A 27,152-nucleotide genomic window follows, 5' to 3' on the forward strand; every position below is an offset into this window, starting at 1 on the left:
ACAGGCTGGCAGCTACAGCTCCGATTCGAACCCTAGCCTGGGATCCTCCATATGCCGTGGGAGCGGCCCAACAAATGGCAAAAAGACAAAAAAAAAAAAAAAAAAAAAGCTGATTTTAAAATAATAACACAAGTGTCACCAAAATCTGTGAATAAGTTCTATAACAAACAAGAGTTCACATAATATTGCCAAAGGTTAGCAGGTATTTCTCTTTCGAAAAAGAGATAATGACATTGGGTAACAAAGCATTTTTATAATTCAGTTGATCTGCTGGCTTTGAAAATATGAGAACGCTTGATGCATAATCTGGGCGAATGTGTCTGTTGAAATTTTGCACATAATATGAAGATTTTATTATTATTTATGTGTCATTAGTTGAAATTTGCATAATTCAATTTGCATATAATGGGATCACACTGTACCAGGAAATAAATTAGGAGGCTGCCTTTCCTCCTGCTTGGAGATTTGGATCTTGGGAGTGCTAGATCGCAGAAAACTACCCAGCACCCAAGCATTTCATGTACTGTGAGTACTCACCCTGAAGGAAAGGTTGGTCCAGGAGCTCTTGGAACCAAACCACAATACCATAGAATGAGAATACCAGGTAAAGTACACGAGTACCTGCACGAGTGCATGTGTGTGCATGCGTGCATACATATAACCACATAGAAACCACCCAGCTATTTTTTTTTTTTTTTTGGTCTTTTTGCCATTTTTTGGGCCGCTCCCGCGGCGTCTGCGACCTACACAGCTCACGGCAACGCCGGATCCTTAACCCACTTAGCTAGGGCAGGGATCAAACCCGCAACCTCATGGTTCCTAGTCGGATTCGTTAACCACTGCGCCACGACGGGAACTCCCCACCCAGCTATTAAAATCTCCCACAGTTAGACCCCAGAAAAAACATCATGCCATCATCCAGCACTATAATCCAATTTTAAAGCATTTTCCTTGCTTCCCTGAAACACTACAGGATCTGATTTGACTATCTTTACCAATGGCTTCCCCTCTGACTGAACAAATATTCAAAATAAGGCCAGGATCAAAACTCCTAAATGATATTTTTATATGTAATTGCCATTTACCATCTAAGTCATAAGTACAGCATCCCCAAAATGTTGTCCTACTTCTCTCTTGGGGCACCTACAACGGTACCTAGAGACCAAAGGCCACAGTGAACTTGGCCTCTCCCCTTGCCTGTGGGTCCCCAGTGGCCTCAGCTGAAAAGACAATGCCTTCATGTCCCCGCTAGTCTGTCCAACAGGTAAAACACATGGCTGCATGGTGACTGGCAACAAGGGACATCTGCAGACCAGGTACCTGTCAGAGAATATGATCCACAGCTCATTGCTACTCAACATCTTCCAAAAGCGAAGCTGAGAGAAACAATTTTTAAGAAAAAATTTCATAGATGATACTCCTGGGATATATCATGATGGAAAATAATATAAAAAAGAATGCATGTGCATATATATATATATATACATATATATATATATGAATGACTGGGTCACTTTGCTGCACAGAAGAAATTGACAGAACATAAATCAACTATAACAGAAAAAATAAAAATCTTAACAAAAAAAGAATGTTTATATACTTATGACCGAGTCACTTTGCTACACAGCAGAAATTGGCACAACATTGTAAATGAATTAAACTTTAATAAAAAATAAATCAATAAGAAGAAGAAAGATTTCACAGATGATGTCCACACATTCCTCTAGATCAGAGCTTCAGTGAGGTGGTCTGGACTGCAGTGTCTTATCAAACCAGTACAAGGGGTTTTGTTATGAAGTGTAAATGCCTTTTAGGTTATCCAGGCCTCCACTCCAGCCCCACTCGTACACTTATCCACATGCCAGGACCCTGGAGACCTTTGGATGGTGATCCCTGTGCTAGATAAAAGTGATCCCTTAGTTAAGCCAGGCGTCACTGAGCTGGTTACCTGGACCCCACTGTTTCATCCCCTAGACAGACTGCATTTAATGACATGAGCAAGCCTAATATATACCCTATTCTATTCTTTTCTATGTATTTACTTGTAGGGCTGCATCTGCGGCATGTGGAAGTTCCCAGGCTAGGGGTGGAATTGGAGCTGCAGCTGCTGGCTTACGCCACAGCCAGCACAACGCTAGATCCGAGCCACATCTTCAACCTACACCACAGCTCATGGCAACACCAGATCCTTAACCAACTGAGCAGGGCCAGGGATCGAACCTGCATCCTCATGGATACTATTGGGTTTGTTACTGCTGAGCCACAATGGGAACTCTAATTTTATGAAAGGATATTGTCATGGACCTTGCTCAGTACTTCATAATATCTTCTAAGTGGCTGGTTTTATTTTTTAATCTGATGGACACTGTAGGGGAGACCACTGCTTCTTGCCTCTTCCCTCTGTGTGCTAGAAATCTGAGAGCCACGTCTGTGATCTACCTCTTATAATGTCTCAAGATGTTCACTATTTTTCCTAAAGCATCATCCCTATTACTAATATTCTCATTTATTACTTCTTACAGTATTGCACATATTTGTAAAAGCCACTTTATTTTTGGAAAAAGGAGGCTATAAATGATTAAAACAAAAACCCATTCACCACCTTGTCTCATAATGTTCAAAAGAGTTTTGACTAACCTATATCAAAGTTGGACTTGACAGGGGTCACAGGTACTCCCCTCCTTCTTTACTTTCTAAAGTCGGCCAGAGAAGGGTGCAAAGTGAGAGGGGAGGCCTCTCACCCACTGGCCTGAGGAGCCCCACAAGCACAGCACCTTCAGGAAGGCTGCCCTCTCCACCCTGCCTGTGCCCCACTCCTGGGAAGCACACATAGCACAAGCGCTCAGTCCTGGGGCCACTCTGCTCATTCAGCCCATGCCTCTCACCCAGTTCCTCTGGGCTCAGTGCCCTCAGCTTCACCCTCTGCTATTCATGCCCAGGCCTCTACATGCTCCCATCCCTCCTGGCTTCTCTCTCAGCTCTTCTCTCAGGCACACCTGGGGTTGGCTCCTGCCACTCAAAGCTCTGCAAACCAACCCCACCCCTCCGTCCTCTTTGTCCCACCTGGTCCACATAGGTGCCCCCCTCATTACCCGCTCCCAACCTCACTGGTGAAACTGAGGCATAGTGTAAGTGGGCTCAGACTCCTTCCAGCTCCATCCTGCCTTGTCTTCTTCCAGGGCTTGGGGGGTCGGTCCACTCTTCCAGGCTCTAACCCAACAAAGCCTAGACTCCTCCAGGCGCCCACGTCCTCATGTGGGCCCAGTCTTGTCTCCACTTAGCTCTACTCAACAGCAACCTCTTTACCTCCCCTCCCTTCTCTTCCCTCACTTAGCAAAGCCAGGAATTCATTTCTGACAAATATGAAAAGGACAGTCCCATGTTCACTGCAGAGACAAGCTCTAAGGGGAGAGGCAGAGGAAAGAGCAATGAACTGACAAATGGCAAGTGTTACAGGTGTGGCCACACAATCTGAACCTGCTGCAGGGTCACATCACTACTGACAGCTACAAGAGTCCAACCAATTCCGTCTTCTTAGGATGGCTACTTAAAAATGCCAACGTGAAAACTTAATAACAAGAATAACAGAGTATTGTAGTCACCTAGCATTATCAATTATCACAACTCATTTTAATAATGAGAAAAAGTCATATTCATTGGTAAAGCAATCATGTACTCATATAGGAATTATAAGAAAATAAGTACATAACTGGTGCCAACTGAAATAACACACATACTCATATATATGTGCACTGAGCATATCTATGAATAAACAGATGTCAGCTTATCAATACAATTTCATACACATGCACATGTATATACACATATGTCTACTCTAGATGCAATAGTATTTCCACAGTGAACAACAGCAAAAGACCCTTACATTTTACTTTCACTTGCTCTAGTACAGAAAACGCACATTGCTCTTTTACAGGAAAACTGCTTTTTATGTTCTTATAGATTTGCAAACAGAAAACTATGAAACAAAAAGTAGAAAACAAGGGCCTTCAATTTATTATAAACCCAACCTAGACCTTAAAAGGGAATTAAGCTTTTGCTAACCAAGTCCTTTAACAGTTAAATTACAACCTTCGTATCCATTGTGAACGCCAGTCATTTCGACAATTACAATTGCCAGCAAACAACTGTTTGCTTTATGGGTTGCCCTATCTTGTGTCACTCTGAATACTGGCCAGCTCAGCATCAGCCATGGCAGGAATCTGTCATCAGCTTCTGGAATTCTGACCACATTCTCTAAGATACTAATCAGCCCTTGCCTCCGTGCTTGGCATCAATGCAAACTCTGTTAGAATCCTTTCCTTGCAGTGACACGAGGTTTTGAAGCTTGCGGGTCCAGCAGGTCTGCTTCATCTCTTTTATAGATACTGTGGTAAAAAATAATGAGGAAAAATAGACACAAATGAGTATTTGGAACCAGGATATACTGATAACACTCTGTGCGCAGATGTGATGACATCAGCATTTCCAGTTTACTCCTGCTCCTAGAATGAATCAGGGAACATCAATACAGTACACAGCAACTCTGAATTTCTTCCATCACCACAACTGATCATGAAAACAGTAAAAGTCTGTCATCTGCAAATATTATGGTCTTGAGGACAGATTTTTTTTTTTAATCAGCATGTCCTGTTAAGCAGACCTAACCCCAGGTGACTAGGTCTGACACACTAAAATCTTCTGAATCTACAATAAAGAAGTCAAATATAGGGAGTTCTCATCGTGGCTCAGTGGTTAACGAATCCGACTAGGAACCATGAGGTTGCGGGTTTGATCCCTGGCCTTACTCAGTGGGTTAAGGATCCAGTGTTGCCGTGAGCTGCGCTGTAGGTCGCAGATGAGGCTCAGATCTGGCATTGCTGTGGCTCTGGCGTAGGCTGGCGGCTACAGCTCAGATTGAACCCCTAGCCTGGGAACTCCATATGCCGTGGGTGCGGCCCTAGAAAAAGACAAAAAGACTAAATAAATAAATATAAATAAATAAATAAATAAGTCAAATATAGGATAATATGAGTATCTGACTACAGTTTATTAGATATCTGGATATCTGCTAAATGGTACAATAGTTATATTCTCAAATATAACTCAAACTGTAGCACTAACTTCCCTAAAACACAAACTATAGATATATAAACTTCATATAGGAAACATTTCAAAGTAATCTGGTCTTCAAATAAGGCAGTTTTCTTAGCAGGTTTATTATAAATAGCTGCCTAAAGAAAAATCCTTCAAATTTTCCAAGACACTAACACTCATTTGGGCAAATATGTGGCTTCTTTTAATAAAGACCCTCTCCTAGGAGACATAATAAAGATATCAGCGTTTGTCTTGGGATTAAACACTCACTACGGGAGAGAAAAAAAATAGATGGGGTCTCTGAAAAAAATCAGCTAATTATGGTCAATTCAAATGTGTTTAAACACCTGTTAACATGCCCAGTACATGCCCAGGAGCTACAAGTGGTGAATAAGATCATAAACCACATTTTTCTAGGTCTTTGAGTATCTTATGCTTTTGAGAACTGGACACTTTAAATAACATAGAGCAACAATTCTGATAATCAGATTCTTTCTCCTTGCAGGATATGCTGCTGTTATTGTTGCTGCTGGATGTTTATTTACTGACTCTCCTGGACTAATTCTGTAAAGTCTCTATTTTTTCATCATGTATAGCCACTAAAGTTTCTACTCACATAGCTTAGTGATGAGCTAATAACTGGACAGAGACTTCCTTAAATGCCCTGAACCAGTAAATGTTCCATCCTTTGTCAAGGGACTCTGTGTGTGTGTGTGTTAGGCAAGGCTTCTATGCTTCAACAGTTTATGACTCTACTTAGCCTTTACTTTCTGCTTGTGTAGAGCCTCCCGGTCAGCCAAAGGGGAGAATGAGGGCCTCCCAAGGTCTCTTGCAGGTATGCTCAGAGCCATGCCCATGTGCTCAGTCTTCTAGAGCACCAGGAATATATCACAGCTTCTCAAAGCCCCTTACGGACATGCCACTTCCAACACAGTCTTTTAAAGTTTTTTGGCCCATCCCTTGTTTCCTCAGACTGGTATCACTGCTACAGGCAGCTGCAGTGATAAACAATTGCTACTGAGTGTTTTCAGCAAACATCCTAAGAAGAGGCTTTTAATACTGGGTTATCTCTGAGCCAGGTCAGATAAAGACCAGTCCTGTCAGTGAGCCTTTACCAGGGACCTTCCAGACAGGTCAAATGGTGACAATTCTCAGAGGCCAGGGCTTTGAGGAAACTCCAAACCTGTTCCCCCAACTCCACCCAAGTGATTATTAGGCTGCATGTCTTAAAGTTACCAGAGAGCTACAGAGGGGGAGTGCGAATAGAGCGAGTTAAAAATGACAAAAGTCACTGTTCTTATTATAATTCATTTTCCTTGAATTATTGCAAGACTTTGGTTAATTTCTAGAATTCTGAAAACCTGATTTTGATAATTTTGGCCAGTGTTCTCACTGCTTTCATGGAGGAGACTTCTAGAGGGCCTTCTTCTGACATTCCAGAAATGCTTAATATAAATGTAAGTATATATACATATTTTTGTTATAGAAAAATGATAGCATAATCAATAAGAGACTTTCAAACAGGACGATATCATCAGCTCATACAGCTTCTGGGTAAGATTTTAAAAATAAAAAAATGTAAGATTTCTGACTGTTATCTTTTAAATGGCTGATAATAGTTATCAAGTTGACATGATATTTGGATTCTGGTTTTGTTTTGTTTGTTTTTGACTATGCCCTCAGCATGTGGAAATTCCCAGGGTAGGGACTGAACTGTGCCACAGCAACAACCAGAGCCACTGCAGTGACAGTGCCAGATCCTTAACCCACTGTGCCACAAGGGAACTCCTAGATTCTGTTTAAATACACCTAAACGACATTTAAAATAAACTGGAAACTGTATCCTCTGCATTTATTTAAACGTTTTTTTAAAAAAACTGGGTGTGACTACATTAATCTACAAGAGGGACTTAGTATTTTCATATTCATTTAGGGGATAAACAAGCCAAGAAGTTTTATCACCACCTTCAAATCAGCCTTCTGAAAATTACACTATGATGACATCATACACACATTTAGGAATCTCAGAAACTCCCAAAGTGAGGCTCTAAGTCCTTTGGACATGTTCAAGGAGCTCCACAATTAGGCCCCAGGCTGGATCTTCCACTTGATCACCCACCGGCCCATGTGCGTGTGCGAAGCCTCTGCTTTACCCGTGATCCCTCCCTGTGGGGCAGCACAGAGAGTAGATTAGAAGAGAAGGAGTGGGAGTTCCCATTGGGGCTCAGCAGGTTAAGAACCTGACATAGTTTCTGTGAGGATGCACGTTCAATCCCTGGCCTTGTTCAGTGGGTTAAGGATCTGATGTTGCCACAAGCTGCGGTATAGGTCATAGATGTAGCTTGGATCCAGTGTGGCTGTGGTGTAGGCTGGCAGCTGCAGCTCTGATTCAACCCCTAACCTGGGAACTTCCATATGTCACAGGTGCGGCCATAAAAAGAAAAAAATAAAAGAAAAGAAAGAAAGGAGTGAATGTGGACCACTGATGCCCATACCAGACCTCAAACTCACTAGGGGTTTAAAACCATTTCTTTACTGGGAATTATATCTAGTCACTTATGATGAAGCTTGATGGAGGATAATGTGAGAAAAATAACATATATGTATATATATATAAATATATGACTGGGTCACTTTAATGTACAGCAGAAAACTGACAGAACACTGTAAACCAACTATAATGGAAAAAATAAAATCATTTAAAAAAAATTTCTTGACTGGTATTTTTAAGTGAAAATTTAAAAGGTTTTTAAATAAAGTTTCTCAAATATTTTGAGAAATTTCTCCACTAAAAAATTTTAAAAGACACTAAGTCTGTTCATAAATGGAAGCTAATACTTAAAAAATATTTTGTCAACTTGTTATAATTAATCTAGGAGCTATAGTAAAGCTCACATAAGCATATCTGTCTTAATCTCTGTTTTGTTTACCCTCCCTTTTGTTATTTTAGTGTGTGAGACTGTTCCAAAGAAGGCAGCAAGGTGAGTACAAAGAGATTACACTCAGTTAAACATGTTTTTTAATGCTTTAAGTAGGGTTTAAACTCAAGGCTTTTACTCAGGCAAACCACTCTATCCAAATAAACATGGAAGCCTCATGTTCCCCTCAACCAAAAGAGGAAAAACCAAACAAACAAAAACAATGTGCTCTTCAATTATATTTAACAACTTGGGTGTTTAACATTCTCTCAATATATTCACAGTTTACTCTCCCAGAGTCTCTTTTCATACCTTTAATCAAAACTCACAAGCCTAATCAGCCTCAAGTTCAAACTAAATGCAAAGCTACAGGCTTCTTTCTTAATTATTTTTTATTTCCATTCTATCTCCAACACTGATATCAGTAGTAAATTTGTACCAATAATGAGTATAAAGTAGAAAATTCATTATTTTCCTTGTCTAACAGAGGTCAAGACCTCAAAGGACAATGGACCCAAAATACACCTAGTTTAGAATGAATATCAGGATGAAAATAATGGTTTCATAGTTTTCCCTGAATGTTTCTTACAAATACCAAAGAACGGAATACAAATATCCCTTAGTTCAGATTCTACAAACACTTCTTAAGCCTGCAGGAGTGAACTGCTCAAAGTCATTCAGCCAGCAAGAGGTCTTTCCTGCTCCATTCCCACACATACTGCACACCGATCAATACCAAGCACGGAGGTAGTTTATAAGGAGAGGTAGTGACCAATACTTTGCGTAACTAAGATCGTAGTAAATAAGCAGTTGTATAATTTGGAAGAGTGTCTCATTCAGAATTATAAAACTACTTACTATGATCTGGTTATACAAAAGCTTATTCACAATGGTCAATGCCCACGTTAATCCTCAGAATTACTCAAAACTAGGTCTACGCAAAGTCAAGTTAAAAAATTCAAGTTCTTTTAAAAAAAAAAAATTCAAGTTCTTAAATTCAATCACAACATAAAGCATTCCAATATTTGCACTCCTTAAAAACAAAGATAGGCAATGAGGTAAATCTACTCTAGCTAATAGAACTGTTAATCTTAAAAAGAGGAAAAAAAAAAAAAGCCATGAGAGAAAGCTTACTTGTCATTTAATGAGAATAAAGCAACTTTCCTTGCAAAGAATGTAAAGCAGCAGCCTTCTATCAGTATGGAGACTATAGAATCAGGTACCAGAAAAAGCACTGACATTGAGAAACAGAAGCTCAACCTACCTTGCCTCAACCATGTTTGGGTTAACATGCCAACTCCCAAGATGATTTTAATGCTACAATTGTATTTAAATCAATAACCCCCCCAGCACAATGTAGTTAAATTCACTCCTCTACTTTGTCCATACCCCAAACTAATCCTTAAATCCTGAACAATATACTCTTTCAGCTCCCCATCTTCCCTTCAGAATAACCTGACAAAATGCTTTATAGCAATCCCTCCACTGTGGTGCAATCCCACTCTGAGGCAATCCAGGGAGAAAAGACAAAGCCCTTGCCCCAGGGGCCATCCTGCTCAGCCTATTTCTGAAATACTGCATCAGCAACCAACTAGCAAGTTATAGAATCTGTTGCAACAAGGAAAGACTTGTCAAAGGAGAGGGTGTGTCTAAGTCTTACACATATTTCAGGAAAAATGAAAACTCGACTCAAAAATAAATCATGCCTACATCCAAACCCAATAGTTCACCACATATACACACTCAACACAGCTGCTATAATTTGACTTGTACTATTACAAGAACAGTACTTGTACTCCATAGGAAGCTCAAAGTTTAGACCCCAACAATACATCAAGCCAATGATGGCATTATGACTAGACATTCATTCCTTTTCCAATTACTAACTTTTGTGGAACACAGATATAATTTTATAGTATAACTATTTTCAAAGACTCAAAACTATTCATTTCTAAACTAGAGGAAAAAATACGATTTGTAAAAGTTACCAGTTGTAAAAATATCTATAAACTTCTCTTTTGTCATAAGAGAATTTGTCAAATTAAATATAATTCTATTAAAATATATAAATATATACAAATGTACATATGATTATATTCCATATGAATTCTAAACAGTATCTCCAAATCTGTCAAGAGAAAAACATTTCAAATTAATTCTTTAAAATATTTCTGAAGTCATCTTTAAATGACATATCTCGTGGAACATTAAAAAATAAATTACCAGGGAGTTCCCATCATAGCGCAGCAGAAACAAATCTATTAGGAACCATGAGGTTGCAGGTTCGATCCCTGGCCTCGCTCAGCGGGTTAAGGATCCAGTGTTGCTGTGAGCTGTGGTGTAGGTTGCAGATGCAGTTCAAATCTGGCATTGCTGTGGCTCTGGCGTAGGCCAGCAGCTATAGCTCCAATTAGATCCCTAGCCTGAGAACCTCCATATGCCACAGGTGCGGCCCTAAAAAAAGGCAAAAAAAGACAAAAAATAAATAATCAGCAGAAATTGGCACATTGTAAATCAACTATACCTTAATAAAATAAACATAAATAAATAAATTATGATGAAAACTGATTTATTCCAAAGTCAAAATTTTCTAATCTGAACATGTCAAAGCAGAGGCCTCTTTAATCAACCAAATCCAAGAAAATCAATGATTTAATAAAATATCCATGCATTTACGTAAACACACAGAAACAGATACAAAACAAGTATCACATGCCTATAGAAATCATCTTGATAAAATCCGTAATACAGTTGGTATATTCACAATTCTTTAACTTCATTTAAAATGCAAAATCTAGAGTTCCTGCTGTGGCACAGTGGGTGAAGAATTCAGCTACAGAGGTGAAGGTTCGCTCCCGCCCAGGGCAGTGGGTAAAAGGATGCAGCATTATTGCCACAGCTGTGACTCAGGTCGCAGCTGTGACTTGAATTCAATCCCTGGTCTCAGAATTTCCACATGCTGCAGCCATAAAAAGAAAAAAGAAAAACCTGAAAGGGAAGTAAAGAAACAACTGAAAGTCATACTTAGGCATTGCAAAAGCTTTTACAACACAAACGCCCACTCCATAGGACCCTAGAGGCAGGTAAAGAGCAGAGAGCAGAAAGGTCTGAAGTGAATAGAGATACAAACTAAAGAAGGTGTGATTACAAACACAGGCACACCAGTGTAAATCACGCAGTACAACGGGTCAAAAGCAAGGCTCTGTTAATCAAATGGTTAAAATCACAGTCTAGTCTGCACTTCTACTGGAACCTAGGGAGAGATAACAACAAACGATCCACAAATCACAGATCACAACAAACAATCCACAAATCAGCTATGCTCAGGCTGGTGACAGAACCCTCCTCCAGGCTTCAGCCTCCACAGTTCTTCCTCACTGTGGGGTCAGAAATTCTAGAAGAGCTCACTCAAGAGGTTGGGCTTGCCCTGAGACCAGCAGATGAGCACTGCAGATTCTCTGGGTAAAATCCACACGGCAAGAGCTCCCAGACCTGAACCTTAGAGGAACTAAAGGCTCCTCCAAGGAAACAGAATAAGGATTTTCAAAGAGTAACATCAGCTAGAAACTCTGTGAAGCAAAGCCCAGGTTGGCCCTGGGTTCTTCCAACAAACTGGAGCATGAGTTCATCACTAAGGGAAGTAGCCACACAACCACATGACAATCAACAAAAAATTCAACTAGAAAACACTAAAAACCCCAAATCATGACAGAACCATTTGTTTTTTCAATCCACTCTACAGTTTGTTTGCAAAAAGCCACAAACAATATTATGCTATCCAGGCTTTCCACAAATAAGAATAGTTGAGCTCAGAATGGTTCACTGGCATTGCAAAATGGCAGACCTCAGGCTATGACCTGTGTCTCTCAAATCTCACATTCTTTAAAACAAGCAAATGCGTTTGGGAACCTCTTCTAAGTCACAGACATTTGAGAAGCACAGGGCCGACTGATCAGCGTGTGGCACAGGGTGCAAATAAACTCTGTTCAATTGAGTACCATGGTCTCATTTTATTAACATATAAATGTAATTTCAGTGCAAGTGCCAGAATGAGAAAAATGACAACTTTCCTATGATTCAGCATTTAAGTTTATTAACACAAGGAAGTTATATGCAATTTAGCCTTAAGAGGCCCAGTTTGTAGCTTGATTCTTGAGAAGCAGTAAGTAAATAATAAGCCTTTATCTACAAGTTTCAAATCCTTGGAACTGGCTGGAATAAAAACTGCAGGGGATTTCAGGAATGTACAAGAAATGACAGGTGTTGCCCACGGGAGCTCAGCTGTCAACTGGACAGGCGTGCCCAGGAGGAGGAGGTCAGGGAAGGCGGCTGGAGCTGCAACAAATTCTGTGAAACAGAGCCTTGCAAATTAAACACAAAAAGGAAACAGAACCTCACAAATGTAAGACCCTTACTGTGGGCAGATATCCAAAGGCCACTTTTCCCACAAAGAGTTCACCAACAATTTGTCCCACTCTCCTCCACCTTTATACAGAGGTTCTATCTCTATATGGATGTTCTGTGATCATACAAAACTGTAATATTTCTAAGCAGGGAGAATACCTTAAATAAGGCAAAAAGATAAACAATTAGCCAGGGGAAAAACATTGTCAAAAAGAATCCTGACAGAGTTCCCTCTGTGGCACAGCAAGTTAAGATCTGGCATTGTTCCTGTTGTGGTGTGGATTAGATCCCTGGCCTGGTACAGCAGGTTAAGGAATCTGGCATTGCCATAGCTGTGGCATCGGTCACAGCTGCAGCTCAGATTCAATCGTGGCCCAGGAACTTCCACATGCTGCAGGTGCAGCCAAAAATAAAAACTATCCTGAATATACAAAGACTTTGTGCAAATCAATGAGGATACAAATATGCCATTAATAAAATGGACAAAAAGTACAAACAGGGAAAAAACACATGTGAGCAGTACACATATTAAAAGACATTCACTTAGCTCATAATCCAACAAATGGAAATAAAAATTACAGTCAGATATGATTTTTCATCTATCTGACTGGCAAAGATGAAAACAGTTATCAAAATCCTAGTCGAGGAGTTCCCATTGTGGCTCAGCAGTACAAACCCAACTAATATTCATGAGGACATGGGTTCGATCACGGCCTTGATCAGTGGGTGAAGGATCCGGCATTGCCGTGAGCTGTGATGTAGGTCACAGACATGGCTTGGATCTGGCATTGCTGTGGCTGTGATGGAGGCCGACAGTCGCAGCTACAATTTGACCCCCAGCCTGGGAACTTCCATATGTTGTGGGTGCAGCCCTAAAACAAACAAACAAAAAAAACCATGTGGAGAAGTATGTAGGAAGGAGAACTCCATGCAGGGCCAGGGTTAGTGCAAATAGGTAAACTCTTTCTTCAGAGTGGTTTGGCAACATATTTTAAAGCTTTGAAAATCACATGCCTGCTGATCAGTGATCCCACTTCTAGAACCTTAGTCTAAAGAAGATCACATCCTCGCTAGGATCCGTGATCCAATAAGAATAGGAAGTGTCAGTTCAGATTTTCAGCGTCTCTACAATCCCAAGACCAGGAAGTCCTTCTGTCATAATGAGAAGGATCAGACCAACACAAGTGTACAATGTGTAAGCTAAGTGTTTCCTTGGTCAAGTGTTTTCTTGTTTAACAAATTTAATTTCAATTCAAGCATCAGGATGATCAGCTTGAGGCCTTTTCAAGGTAATTTAAATGGCCCTAGTGCTTCCTTAATGTTTCATACTAAATTTAAGATCCCTACTTAAAAACTTGTTCTTCATTCATGCCCATGTGCATGTTATCAGTCAAGATGGACCCAGGATCATGTGGGATCCAACTGCAGCATCAGGTCAGGGATATCTCTCCAACACATGTGCAGCTTTTTTGCAAGAAGGGAAGGAGGCCATCCCTGGAGCATAGTGTCCTGTCCTCCAATGTGGGCTGCAGACTGCAGGTGTCTCACCGGCTCCCAGTCAACAGTCCATAAAGGGAGTTGTATCCATTGTTCCTGTCACTGGCAATGGCTGCCTCTCCTTTCTGTGGATTCTACGGGTTCTGCAGCCTCAACACACCTACCACCCAGGAATCATAACCTAATTTGCTCCTGAACCGCAGCACATCATTGGCACTTCTTAAACTAAAGGCCTAATATGGAGGAACCATATCCTTACAGGGTTAATGCTACTCTAAATTTTAAGTACTGCCCAATACGAACAGATATGAGGAAGTGAAAGCCATCTGGAAGAATTCTTGGAGCCACCATGTGTATTAATTAGATGTGCACGTTTCTGCCTCTACCACGAAAGGACGCTTCTCAATGCCGGGTTCCCTCGGTGGCTTCTGCTGTGTCTATTCGTTACCAACTGTCACCAACCATCCAGGCTCAGCCTCTCAGATTACAGACTACACCTGCTGCCAATCAAAAATAGCCAGACCTTGATTCTGTCCGTTCCCTAGTCTCCATTTGTGCTCAGACACTGTCGGGCATAACTGGTAATGTGTTACTTTAATAAGAAGTTATGTTGTAATACAGTTCTACTGAATACTATATTGAACTAATCACCACATTTAGGAGCACTTGTTTAGAAATTTAAAACAGAGTCTGTGATTTAGTTTCAATATTAGTGTCAAAAGTCTCTCCTAAGATGCTTTTATAATTTGAAGAGACATGATCTAAAGTATCAAATGTATGCTTACCACTGGGAAAAACGTCCACTTTAATTTTGACAAACATCTCCCTTACTTATAGGAGCAACTCGAAACTTTTGCCTGAATTCATCCTATCAGTTTTATAAACGCATATGCCTTAAGACCATCTATTTCCAACAAATTTCCACTAAAACAAAAAATAGGAGATTCCATTGTGGCTCAGTAGGTTAAAGACCCAATGTTGTCTCTATGAAGATTCGGGTTCAATCTCTGGCCTTACTCGCTGGGTTAAGGATCCAGCATTGCCACAAGTTGCAGTGTAGGTCACAGATGCAGCTCAGATCTAGAGTTGCTATGGCTGTGGGGTAGGCCTGTAGCTGCAGCTCCAATTCAGCCCCTGGCCTGGGAACTCCATATGCCACAGGTATGGCCATAAAAAGAAAAAAGATAATAATAAATTAAATTAAAATAAAAAGGAAAAATAAAAATAGAAATATCAAATTATGATACTATCTTTTGCCATCTATCTGTTAAGTACTATTATGGGGGTAAGCTGAACTACAACATAATTTGAAGGGTCCAGAATACGCCACTGTGGCCTAAAAATGATTTTCAGCTGAGAGCATTTGAGTTCCTGAAATCTCTTAGCAGAGCCTCTCAAAAAAACTCAATTGTCATAAATTCCCTCCCAGAAAACAAGCTAGGGAAGACTGATTTTTACCACCAGGGATAATTCTCCAACTATACCTAAACAGATATTGTCACAAAACTGTCATATCACCCATCTATTCTCTAAGGGTCCATTTATCTTTTCAAAAAGTTATTTGTTTCCCTATAGGTGCCGTTTCTCCTTCTCCCCATCTCCTATTAAGACGGTGTATAAGCGCAAATTCTAACCACCCCTTTAGGTCATTTTTTTTTTTCTGTGAGTAAATCTGTCTTTTCTCTTGCTTATCTGACTTTTATCAGTTTAATGTGCAAACCCCAAATTGATGAACCTGAGAGTAGAGGGAAAGTTTTCTTCCCTGAAAATTTAAATCAAGAAATACACTGCATTATGAGTGCATTTGAGAACCATGCTAACATTCTTATTAATTACAATCTAAGCAATTATATAATTAACAATTTAATACTCTTTTTAAAGTTTTCTTCTTCCCTCACTTTAAACCTCCTCTTTATATCTTTCTTGTTTCTAATTCTTAGATTATTTTCAAGCATTATCCTCTAAGCATAATTTAGCAGAAATAATTTGTTTTCCCTTTCTATTTCTGATAAGTTAGAACATATAATTATTAAGTATTAGAAACACCACCCATTTTTTGCCAGTTTATGAAAACCTCTCAAGTACAATCAAGCTAAAACATCCTATTGATTAAATAAAGTTACTATTTCATTAACCACTGAGAACTGAAAGCTTTCTGAAACAGAGATTTAAAACACACACACAGTGACTTTGTACAAAAAAATGACATCCCTCCTTCACTAGAGTTCATTGTTTTAAAACTGATTCGATGATGATAAAAATAAAATGACAAACCAAGATGATTAGTCCAATGTGACACAGATATATACACTTTCTACCAAGATATGAAAAATAAATTATAGGGTCTCTCCCTCCGGAGAAAGTCCACTCAGATGGCCCCAAGCCCTCCCTTGACACTTAGCTAACCTCCTGTGGCTCGCAAAGCACCAGGAGGCTGGTGCCCACAATTAAGACAGACTTTCTACACAGCATCCTTGGGTGCTGTGACACTCTCATCCTGCTGTGCAGGAAAGCAGGTGTACAGTGTGCCCACTGTTTTACTGAAAAAACACACTCAGTGGTCTGCGGCAGGTTGGACCACCAAACCTTGAATAGCTGTATCAAGATTGCCAGAAGATACCCATTCTGTTAAAGTATACAATAACTAACTTCTCAAGCTTGCCCACAACCTATGACTCTCCCCCTCTGCAGGCTCAGCTGACCATGTCTTTGCTTACAAATCTTAGAGATGTTCTACACTGGCTACAATGCATCTAGATTTGACTGTCTGGGCCCACTCCCTTTCCAGTCTCATGTCCTACCACCATACCTCAAACCAGCCACAAACTCCTGGCAGCAACCCCAACTCAAGGCACTTTCCCACCTCCTCCTGTTTGACACATCCTGCCTCTGCTTTCAGAGCTAACTGCTTCTCTTCCTGCCAAGACTCAGCTCAAATGTCCCCTCTTCCAGGAAACAAACTGTTTTTTTCTTCCCCGCTGGGCACCCACAGCACACTACCAGGGTTCCCAGTGTTTACAGGTCTCTGTCCCAGCTGCACCTCAGTATGCAGGGATGTGGATTTGGAGGCCTCCAAACATAATTCAGTGTCACACTTGTAGTCACAGAAGACAGTAGGCACATAATAAATGTTTAGTAAATACATGAGTACATAGATGGACAAAGGAGTGAAAGAACAACAAATGAACCCAAAGCTAATGAATTAAATTTCTAGTTGTTGCCTAGAGAGAGGACAGGTCTTTCGTTTAATTCTCAATAATATTAAATCCTGGCTGATCTCTCAAGAACACCCTGAGTCCACCGTCCTTTTCAGCTATTCCTCACTTCCATGTGTTCAGTTCATTTCCCCATCTCCTCAGATACAATCCTCATCTGTCTAACCCAGCATTTGACCACTTCACAAGCTCCTCTTTATTCCATAGCCGCCCTTGTGTAGTAATAACGTACTTGCATTTATTTCTATAAAGACTCCCAACTAGACCATATGCTTCCTGGGCCTAATTCTTCTGTCCTTGTAATCCCAGAGTCCAAGACAGTGCCTGACAAATAGCAGGAGCTCAATACATGTGCAAGGGATAAATAAATCAATGAAGAAAGGAAGAGGAAACCATTTTCACACTTCACTTTTTTCTTTTGGTTAAATCATCAGCATTTTCTAGGTAAATTATGAACAGAGAGGGATGATGTGGGAAGAATAGGAAATCATGTTTAGTTAAATCAATGCTTGAATAAAACATTGTATGATACCACAGTCTTTTTTGATATTCTTATCTACAGACCCTTCACCATCATCATACTGTCTCTCAGTGTCTGTTCTCAACAGCATAATAATTTAACAAGTTTTGTTACTGGATACAATTGAGCAAATCACAAAACTTATAAAAGATATTGTTGACAGTGCCCATCTGCCAGGCCCATGCCAAGATCTTTCACATACATTGTTTTTCTTAATCTTTTGTCTTTTTTTTTTTCCCCCCCATAGGACCACACCTGAGGCATATGGAAGTTCCCAGTCTAGGGGTTGAATCGTGAGCTGTAGCCACTGGCCTATGCCACAGCAAAATGCCAGATCCGAGCCATGTCTGTGACCTACACCACAGCTTACAGAAGTGCCAGATCCTTAACCCACTGAACAAGACCAGGGATTGAACGCATGTTCTTAGGGATACAAGTCAAGTTCATTACCACTGAGTCACAACGGGAACTCCCTGTTTTTGCTAATCTTCAAAAACACTCCAAGAGTTGCATTTAGAAAACGGAGTCTGAGAGAGTTTAAATTACTTGCCCCAAAATCACTTTACTAATAAGTTGTGGAACCTAGGTTTTCACCCAGGTCTGTTCAAAGAGAATGCTCTTTAACCAAAACTTTAAAAATTCCAGGACTTACTTCTGAAGATTAGAATAATGGCACAGACAGAATTCCAAAGGGCTGTGCCTTCATCTTCACTATCACCAGCTGCAAAAATATCATTCACCACTATTAAGTATTTTGTTTAACCCTTGCTAACCACTAAATCACTAAAGAGCACAGAAGTCCCCAGGAGAAATAAATGCTGCCTTAGAAAATCACCCTAAGCGTGGCAGCAACTACTCTAGGCTCTTGATCCAAATGGGCCCTCCTACTGTAGATGCATTTGGGGGTATCAACAATTCTCCAGCATACCTTTAAAATAACAAGAACTAGGGACTGGAGAAGCTGTGGGTAAAAGGCACTGACCACAGTGAAGTCAAAATGGTATAACCTTTCCATAGGTCAACCTGTCGTCATGTATTCAAAGTCATATCCTTTGACATAGCAAGTCCACAAGTAAGAATTTATCCTAAGGAAGTAAATGAGTAACGCCCAGAGATGTACAAATAAGAACCTAAAAATCAAACAACTGCAGAATGATGAGCTTATCTGAGATGCAGATGTATGATGGCATATTATGCAATCATTAAAAACAGTGATGAAGGGAAAAAAAAATACAGATGGCCAAAAAACACATGAAGAGATGTTCAACATCACTCACCATTAGAGAAATGCAAGTCAAAACTACTATGAGGTACCACCTTACACCAGCCAGAATGGCCACCATCCAAAAAATCTATAAACAGTAAGTGCTGGAGAGGGTGTGGAGAAAAAGGAACCCTAGTACACTGTTGGTGGGAATGTAAATTGGTGCAACCACTCTGGAAAACAGTATGGAGATTCCTCAGAAAACTAAAAATAGGATTACATTTTGATCCAGCAATCCCACTCCCGAGCATCTATCCAGAGAAAACCATGACTCGAAAAGACACATGTACTCCGATGTTCATTGCCGCACTCTTTTCAATAGCCAAGACATGGAAACAACCTAAATGTCCATCAACAGAGGAGTGGTTCAAGAAGATGTGGTACATATACACAATGGAATATTACTCAGCCATTAAAAGGAACGAAATACCAGCATTTTTAGCAACATGGATGGACCTAGAAATTATCATGCTAAGTGAAGTCAGCCATGCAATGAGACACCAACATCAAATGCTTTCACTGACATGTGGGATCTGAAAAAAGGACACAATGAACTTCTTTGCAGCATAGATACTGACTCACAGACTTTGAAAAACTTATGGTTTCCAAAAGGAGACAGTTTGGGGGGGGGGAATGCAAAAAAAAAAAAAAAAAAAAACCAGTGATGAAGGAGTTCCCGTTGTGGTGCAGCAGAAGTGAATCTGACTAGGAACCATGAAGTTGCAGGTTCAATCCTTGCCCTCACTCAGTGGCTTAAAGATCTGGCGTTGCCGTGAGCTGTGGCGTAGGTCACAGAAGTGGCTCGGATCCCGAATGCTATGGCTGTGGTGTAGGCTGTCAGCTGTAGCTCCAATTAGTCCCCTAGCCTGAGAACCTCCATATGCCTCGGGTGCGGCCCTAAAAAGCAAAAAACAAAAAAACAAAAAACAGTGATGAACAACACTGTAAATCAACTATACTTTAATAAAAAAGTGATGCACCTGTATCTACTGCTCTACTAAAATGTCATCAAAACATTATACATGTAAAAAGCAGATTATAAAATATATAATCTGATCCCCCCTTTTTTCCAAAAACTGTATATGTACTTTTAAAAGTCTGTAAGAAAAAAACTTAAAAGGCTATAAGAATATACATCAAAATATTAATAATGGTGGAGTTCCCATTATGGCTCTATGGGTTAAGAACTCAACATAGTGTCCGTGAGGATCCAGGTTCAATCCCTGGCCTCACTCAGTGGGTTAGGATTTTGCGTTGCCACAAGCTGCAACGTAGGCTGCAGATTTGGCTCAGATTTGGCATTGCTATGGCTGTGGTGTAGGCCTGCAGCTGCAGCTCCAATTAGACACCTAGCTTGGGAACTTCCACATGCCACAGGTGCGGCCATAAAAAGAAAAGAAAAAAAAAGTTAACAATGGTGATCTAAGTGGCAGAATTATAGGCTTAACGTTCTAGTCAAAGAGAACTCTGCCTACCTACTTTAAATTTTTTTTCACATTTCCCATTTTATTATTGGTAAAATAATGAAGTAACAAAAATTTCTTATTAAATCAATCCCTTAAAAATGTTAAAGAGCTGGTGATCAAAATCAATCATGACAGATTTTTTCCCCTAGAAATTTCATTTTTATGCCTTCAAACACTTTAAATTGGTATAGCAAAAAGCCGGAGGTAAATTCACAGAAGGATTAAGCTGTAAGCTATTTCCCACTTTATCTCCTGTTTTCAATCCACTATGGAATGATATATATTCTCTGACTTATGGGACCTGACATTGAAGATTTGGTTTCTAGAAGTTAAGTTCAGGTCCTATAACAAGTAAAAAGAACAGTAAGCACTGTGCATAAAACACCATTAGCAGAGCTTGGAATAATTCTTACTATAATATACAAAGTACAAAAGATGACTCTTCAATGGACTAGGCAATATTTTCCATCAATCCCCATTACAAAAGTGGATTTCAAAAGACAAGATCCAAAAGTAGCAGATATTTTTCAAGACATGACAAAAAAATAACTTCTAGATACGGCAAGAAAATTACAAGATGACAACAATGCTCCACATACCTTAGACCCTCAATAAATATTCCTTGGTTTGGAAAATAAACAGCAGGCAAACATTCTTCATTTTCCTTCTGATGGATATAGGTAATTTAAATGTAGTAAGCATTCAAGTAAACACCTAAAAAAAAAAACTATTTATAGTATACTACAAACCTGGGGTTATAAAAAGTGTTTGGAGGAGTTTCCATTGTGGAGTAGCAGAAACAAATCCGACTAGGAACCACGAGGTTGCAGGTTCAATCCCTGGCCTTGTTCAGTGGGTTAAGGATCCAGCATTGCCATAAGCCATGGTGTAGGTTGCAGACACGGCTCAGATACCACACTGCTGTGGCTGTGGTGTAAGCCAGCAGCTGTAGCTCCGATTCAACCCCTAGCCTGGGAACTTTCATATACCTCAGGTGTGGCCCTAAAAAGCAAAAAAAAAAAAAAAAAAAAAAAACAAGTTTGGTGGCCTAAATACATGAAAAATACAATTCATGTTTATGGGGAAGAGGTGGCACTCCAAAAATCTACTTGTAAGCAGATGTATGAAATTCAGATCACATTTTCCATCAAAACAATGTTACTATATAATTAAGGTTAATTAACTCCCAGCCTGGTCCATGAAGATTTAGAACTATTTATCCCACACCTGCATTTTAGGTTAATGGCACTCAAGGTCTAAGTGAAGAAACCAGTGTTAGGGGAATAAGACTTTCCTTCACTCTGAGCTGAAGGCTCTCAGCTGGGTTCCTCTCCACAGGGGCTCTCCAGCTAAGAGGTGCCACCCCCAGGGCCATTCCCTCTTCCTTCGGACAGCACATGTCCACATGACCAGTCAATGGAGGTGAAGAAGCCTTTTAAGGCGCTCCCTCAAGCCTCAAGGAAAGATAACTGCAGGACCATCCCAGCTCCAGAGCTCCTGGTTATCACTGCATCACTGGTCAACTCCTCCCTGTGCTACTCCTGCTTCCCTCACTCCCCCACTAGTAACGATGCCAAGAACACCTCCAGTAAACTTCCAGCAGGTACATCTTTATCTCAAAGACTATTTCCAGAATCTAAGGGGCTAACCCTTAGTAAGTTCATAATACATAAGTCAGGCACTGTTTTTATATATGCATAAGTTTGTAATAGCATGTTAACAGAGATGGCTATCTTACTACAGATGTATGAGTAGGAACTATAACCTCATTTTAAATATGTAGAAACTGAGTCTGAGAAGCCCAGAGACTTGCCCCAGATTGATCATTTGGCAAGTAATTTGAGGAGCCAGATCTACTGAATGCAAGGCCAGTCACTGGGTAAACTAACTCCATCTACTAAAAAATGCTGTTGAATGAATGAAGGCAAACTCAGCAGTCCAGGGGCTCTGGTGGCAGTCAGGAATGAGTGGAGGGGTGAACCATGGTCATCCATAAGTCAGGAATTTGTAAAAAGGACTTGGGATCCAGGCCCATTAAAAAGTAGACGGTATGACCAAAGGTTTATATATTTTTAGGCCTTAAGTAAAAAGCAGTGGCCTAATGGAACCAGAATTCCAGAATGAAACTATGTAGTAATACTCTACTAGACATGATCACTAGATCTTAAAAATAATGACTGAAAATCTTGTCCACCTATAATCAAAATGCTGCAACATGTACAGACAGATATTTACTATGTAGGAAGAGGATGGCATTTCCTCATGTTTTATTCCAATTCCCACAAAAAAAAGCTTCTTAAACAAGTATCTAAAAATGTACCAATAAATTTCTTATTAGGGGAACAAAGTCCTTAGAATTAATATTCAACTTACTCAAAGAGGCACAACTGCAACTAGTTCAACTTCTTCGACTACAACCATGCCATGGCTTCCCCAAGCTGTCCCTAACCAGTAAATCTTTTTTTTTTAGACTCAGCAGTTATTTATAACTACTGACTAACAGTGAACAACTAGGAACTAATATTACCCTTCTCTGTCGTCCATGCTGCCCAAGAACCATAAAACATAAAACCATTCCATAAACACCAAACAACTACAAATAAATACTATTAACTTAGGTGAAGTCATTAAGCTTGCATGCTTGCAGATGTAGGTCAAAATTGACTTGAACGGGGAGAAGAAACCATTTAAAAATTTAATAGAATGTAAATTTACTATACCCTTGAAATAACTGTTTGGTGTGTTACATTCACAATCATAAAATCTAATGTCACAAATAAATAAAATATTGGAATATGCTTAAAAATACTTTTAGAGTTCAATTAATGACATTTTTAAAGCTGAAAATAATTGGGCCTTATCAGTTGATTCTGAGAATTTGTACCAGTTAACCCTTTCTTTAAAAATTCACCAATGGAATTCCCGTCATGGCGCAGTGGTTAACTAATCCGACTAGGAACCATGAGGTTGCGGGTTCAATCCCTGGCCTTGCTCAGTGGGTTAACGATCCGGCGTTGCCGTGAGTTGTGTGAACTGTGGTGTAGGTCGGATCCTGCGTTGCTATGGTTCTGGTGTAGGCCGGTGGGCTACAGCTCCGCTTCGACCCCTAGCCTGGGAACCTCCATACGCCCAGGGGAGCGGCCCAGGAAATAGCAAAAAGACCAAAAAAAAAAAAAAAAAAAAAAAAAAATTCACCAATGACAGAGTTCCCGTTGTTTCAGTGGTTAACAAAGCTGACTAGTATCCATCAGGATGCAGCTTTGATCCCTGGCCTTGCTCAGTGTGTTAAGGATTCGGCACTGTGTGAGCTGTGGTGAAGATTGCAGATGCGGCTCTGATTCCACGTTGCTGTAGTTGTGGCCTAGGCCTGGCAACTATAGCTCCAATTCGACCCCTAGCCTGGGAACCCCCATATGCTGCGGGTGCGGCCCTAAAAAGCCAAAAAAAGAAAAAAATCACCAATGCCACCTCTCCCATCCTACATTACAAAGCACCACTCTAAATGAAAGAAAACAAACTGTAATTTCTTTATTTATCAATTTTGCACACAGGAGGCTTCATCATTCACGTTATCATCAATGGCAGTAAAACGGCCTTCAAATTAAGGTGGATCATTCATTGAGACTTCACACAATGGCAGAACCAAGAATTTGGTGTCATAAAATTCACTGCTGAATTTAAGTTTGTAACTTCTCTAACCATGATTATGGCAATGTCTGGCCCATTTCTTCTCTTTTTCCACCCAGTCATGTAATAAAACAAGCTCCAAACCCCAGAAATACATAGCTTCTTACAGATAAACACAGAACTGCTAGATATACCTGAGTCTGCCACTTCAGAGGAGAGCTGTAATAGGGGCGCCATTGCCACAGCTTCATGTTTACAAATGAGGAGAAACCACCAGTCTAAGAACAATATTTCTTCCCACCACCTTAAAGTGGTGTCATCTTCCAGAGAAGGAAGAAATGGAAACAGTTACCTGGAAGCTTCCACCCAGACAGAAAACAGCAGGTAAGCCAGAACCACCACCAGGAATGCAGGCTCCATGAAGACATGATGTCCTCTTTCTCCACCGCCACCTCTCCTTCAATGCTTAACCCAGGAGTTCCCGTCGTGGCACAATAGTTAACAAATCCGACTAGGAACCATGAGGTTGCGGGTTCGGTCCCTGCCCTTGCTCAGTGGGTTAACGATCCGGCGTTGCCGTGAGCTGTGGTGTAGGTTGCAGACGAGGCTAGGATCCCGAGTTGCTGTGGCTCTGGCATAGGTCAGTGGCTACAGCTCCGCTTCGACCCCTAGCCTGGGAACCTCCATAGGCCGCGGGAGTGGCCCAAAGAAATAGCAAGAAGACAGAACAAAAACAAAAACAAAAAAAAACAAACAAAAAAACCCACTTAACCCAGTACCTGTAAAACGGTAAATGCTTAATATCTTCTGAATGAGAGAACGGCAACTATCATTCACTAATCACTTTCCTTGAGAAACTTTACTAAGCTTGTCACAAACGTAACAAGCCTTTAAAACAAGAACTGGGGACTGGGGTGGGGAGGGCACTCTGAGCCTCACGAAACCCTGTGAGGGAATCAATACAATCAGCGTAATCCTTGTTTCCAATTTTACAAGTACGGAAATTGAGGTTCAGAAAAGCGGTCCTTCCCAAGATGACAAAACTCTAAACAGCTGAGCCAGAAGTCTGTCTGTCTTCTTTCCCCTCTGCCACATCAATACCAAAATGAAGTTCAGTACAAGGTACACAAAAGACTGTGGAAAAGACGGTCTGGCCCAAAGCAGTGTTTTCAACAATTCACAAATGACATAAATTTGTTCCTGGAGGGTGAGGGGGGGACTTCCTATTTCAAAACTGCAGAGATACAGCCAATGGGGCCTAAGGTTCTGTTTCTAATAGGCTACACTTCAATCTCCATGTCTCCATGTTCAGACCACTGTGGGGTTCTTCTAAGTAGTGCAGGTAACCTGTTTAAAAAATTAAGTTACATAAAGAATGGCTTTAAAAGCTGATTATATGTTAAAAGCCAGATATAAAGAACCTAATCTCCCCTTATTGAAATACCCCTGTATCCCCAACCCTGAAAAACTGCCTGACCTGAGGAACTCAAAGAACTGTCCAAGTCTGAAAATGTTTGTTCAGCACCCTATAACTAAAACCAAGTCTCTGCAGTGACAACAACAACCCTGTCACATCTTCTCTACTCCTTAAGTGCCCCTTTAAAAGGTGCATTCAGGCACAACCTAAGATTATTAGGCTTCCTTCTGAAAATGCGAAGCAGAATTAACCAGAGGATGATTTTTTTTTTTTTAAACTCCCGGGCTGAGAACGGAAGTCAAGTTCAGATTCTCTTCCTTCCTCAAGTGAGCAAGAGAATTAAAGAGCACCCCCACCCAGCGACACACACACACACACACACACACGCACGCACACACACACCCTACAGTAAAAATGTCTCGGGGCCTCTTCACCTGTGGCAATCGACACAGCAAGCCTCGATTTGCAGGGATTTGAAGCTCTTCTTCATTCGGTGGGTGGGGAAGGCGGGTGGGTGAGGGGAGCGCAGGGAAAAATGAACTGGTGCCTAAGTTTTCAATCGGATCATTCTTCTCAACTTGGGCACTTCCTTCCTTCTTTCTTACCCCCAGCCCGGGGCACACACATGGCTTTGCCAGCGCGGGCACGATGGGCAGGGCCCGAGGGGTACGGCGCCTCAGTCCGGCACCCGGGCGCCCCTCCGGGTCTGCGACTCAGGCTGCCCGGGGCGCGCGATTCGTGCGCCCCGCGGACACTGACCTGTGGCCGCCGATCGATCGCCACCGCCGGGCGTGGGGACCGGGAAGGGGCAGCCGCGGCGGGGCGGAGGGGCGGGGTGAGCACTTCCTGACTCTCGCATTGTCCACGCATCGCCCGCGCCACCCAGGGCCCCACCGCCGCGCCGTCCCCGTCGGGGAGGAAGTTGGCGCTCGCACCGCCGGCCCCGTCTTACCGTTCTTGGCTTCTCCGGCGGCTGCAGCCCCCGCGGCGGCTGCGGCGTTGGCGGCGCCCGGCCCCGCGCCTCCCGCGCCCGCGGCGCCCACGGTGCCCGGCGCGCCAGCAGCGGCCGCTCCGCAGCCGGCCGCTGCCGCCAGGGCCCCCCCGGCCGCCGCGCCCGCCGCTGCCAGGGCCCCGGCTCCATTTTCCTGCTCGTCCCCGCTGCTGTTGGCGCGCTTGTTTTTGCGGCCGCCTTTACTGTTTTTGGGGTTGGGCATCTCGCGAGCGTCCAGGTGCCCCGCAGCGGCGAAGGCGGCTCCCCGCGGTGCCGGGAGGCCGAGGACCGAGGGCGCGGGCCGGCGGCTCCTCAGGCTCCCGTCCAGTCGCGCGGCCCGCGCCGCGCCATCCCGGCCGCCGCGCCCTCCCCGGCTTCCTGGAGCCGGGACGCAGCCACTCGAGGCTCGCAGCCGCGCGGGCGCCGCGGGCTCGGAGCGCGAGCGAGACGCTCCAGAGCCGGAGGGAAAAGGCGGGTCTCGGGCTTGTTTTGATTCGGCTTCGCTGACACGCTCTGGCCCCGCCCCTGCCCGTGACGACACTGGGGATTCGGCCTGGCCGCGCCCACCAGGTGACCTCACGGCGGCCGAGCCCGCCCGCATGACGTCACGCCCCGCACAGAGCCAGCCACCTTCAAGTGACGTCATCTGGGCGCCCACACTCGAGGGCCTCTACGGACTCCCTTTCCTGAAATGGGCCCCATTGCCAATTTGGGGGCGTCTAAAGCTACTAGATGGCCT

At 41.9% G+C, this 27,152-nt stretch overlaps 1 protein-coding gene across 1 annotated transcript in view; it reads right to left on the reverse strand.

Moving 5' to 3' along the window:
• The window catches only part of HECA (hdc homolog, cell cycle regulator), a 47,636-nt gene extending 20,708 nt beyond the window's left edge, over positions 1 to 26,928 (reverse strand). The window contains exon 1 of the mRNA XM_021087304.1: positions 26,375 to 26,928. Coding sequence (XP_020942963.1) covers positions 26,375 to 26,636 — 262 coding nt within the window. The 5' untranslated portion in view covers positions 26,637 to 26,928. The remainder of the gene's footprint in view (positions 1 to 26,374) is intronic.

This window comes from Sus scrofa, chromosome 1 (genome assembly GCF_000003025.6).
Source record: "Sus scrofa isolate TJ Tabasco breed Duroc chromosome 1, Sscrofa11.1, whole genome shotgun sequence".
Classification (NCBI taxonomy): domain Eukaryota; kingdom Metazoa; phylum Chordata; class Mammalia; order Artiodactyla; family Suidae; genus Sus; species Sus scrofa.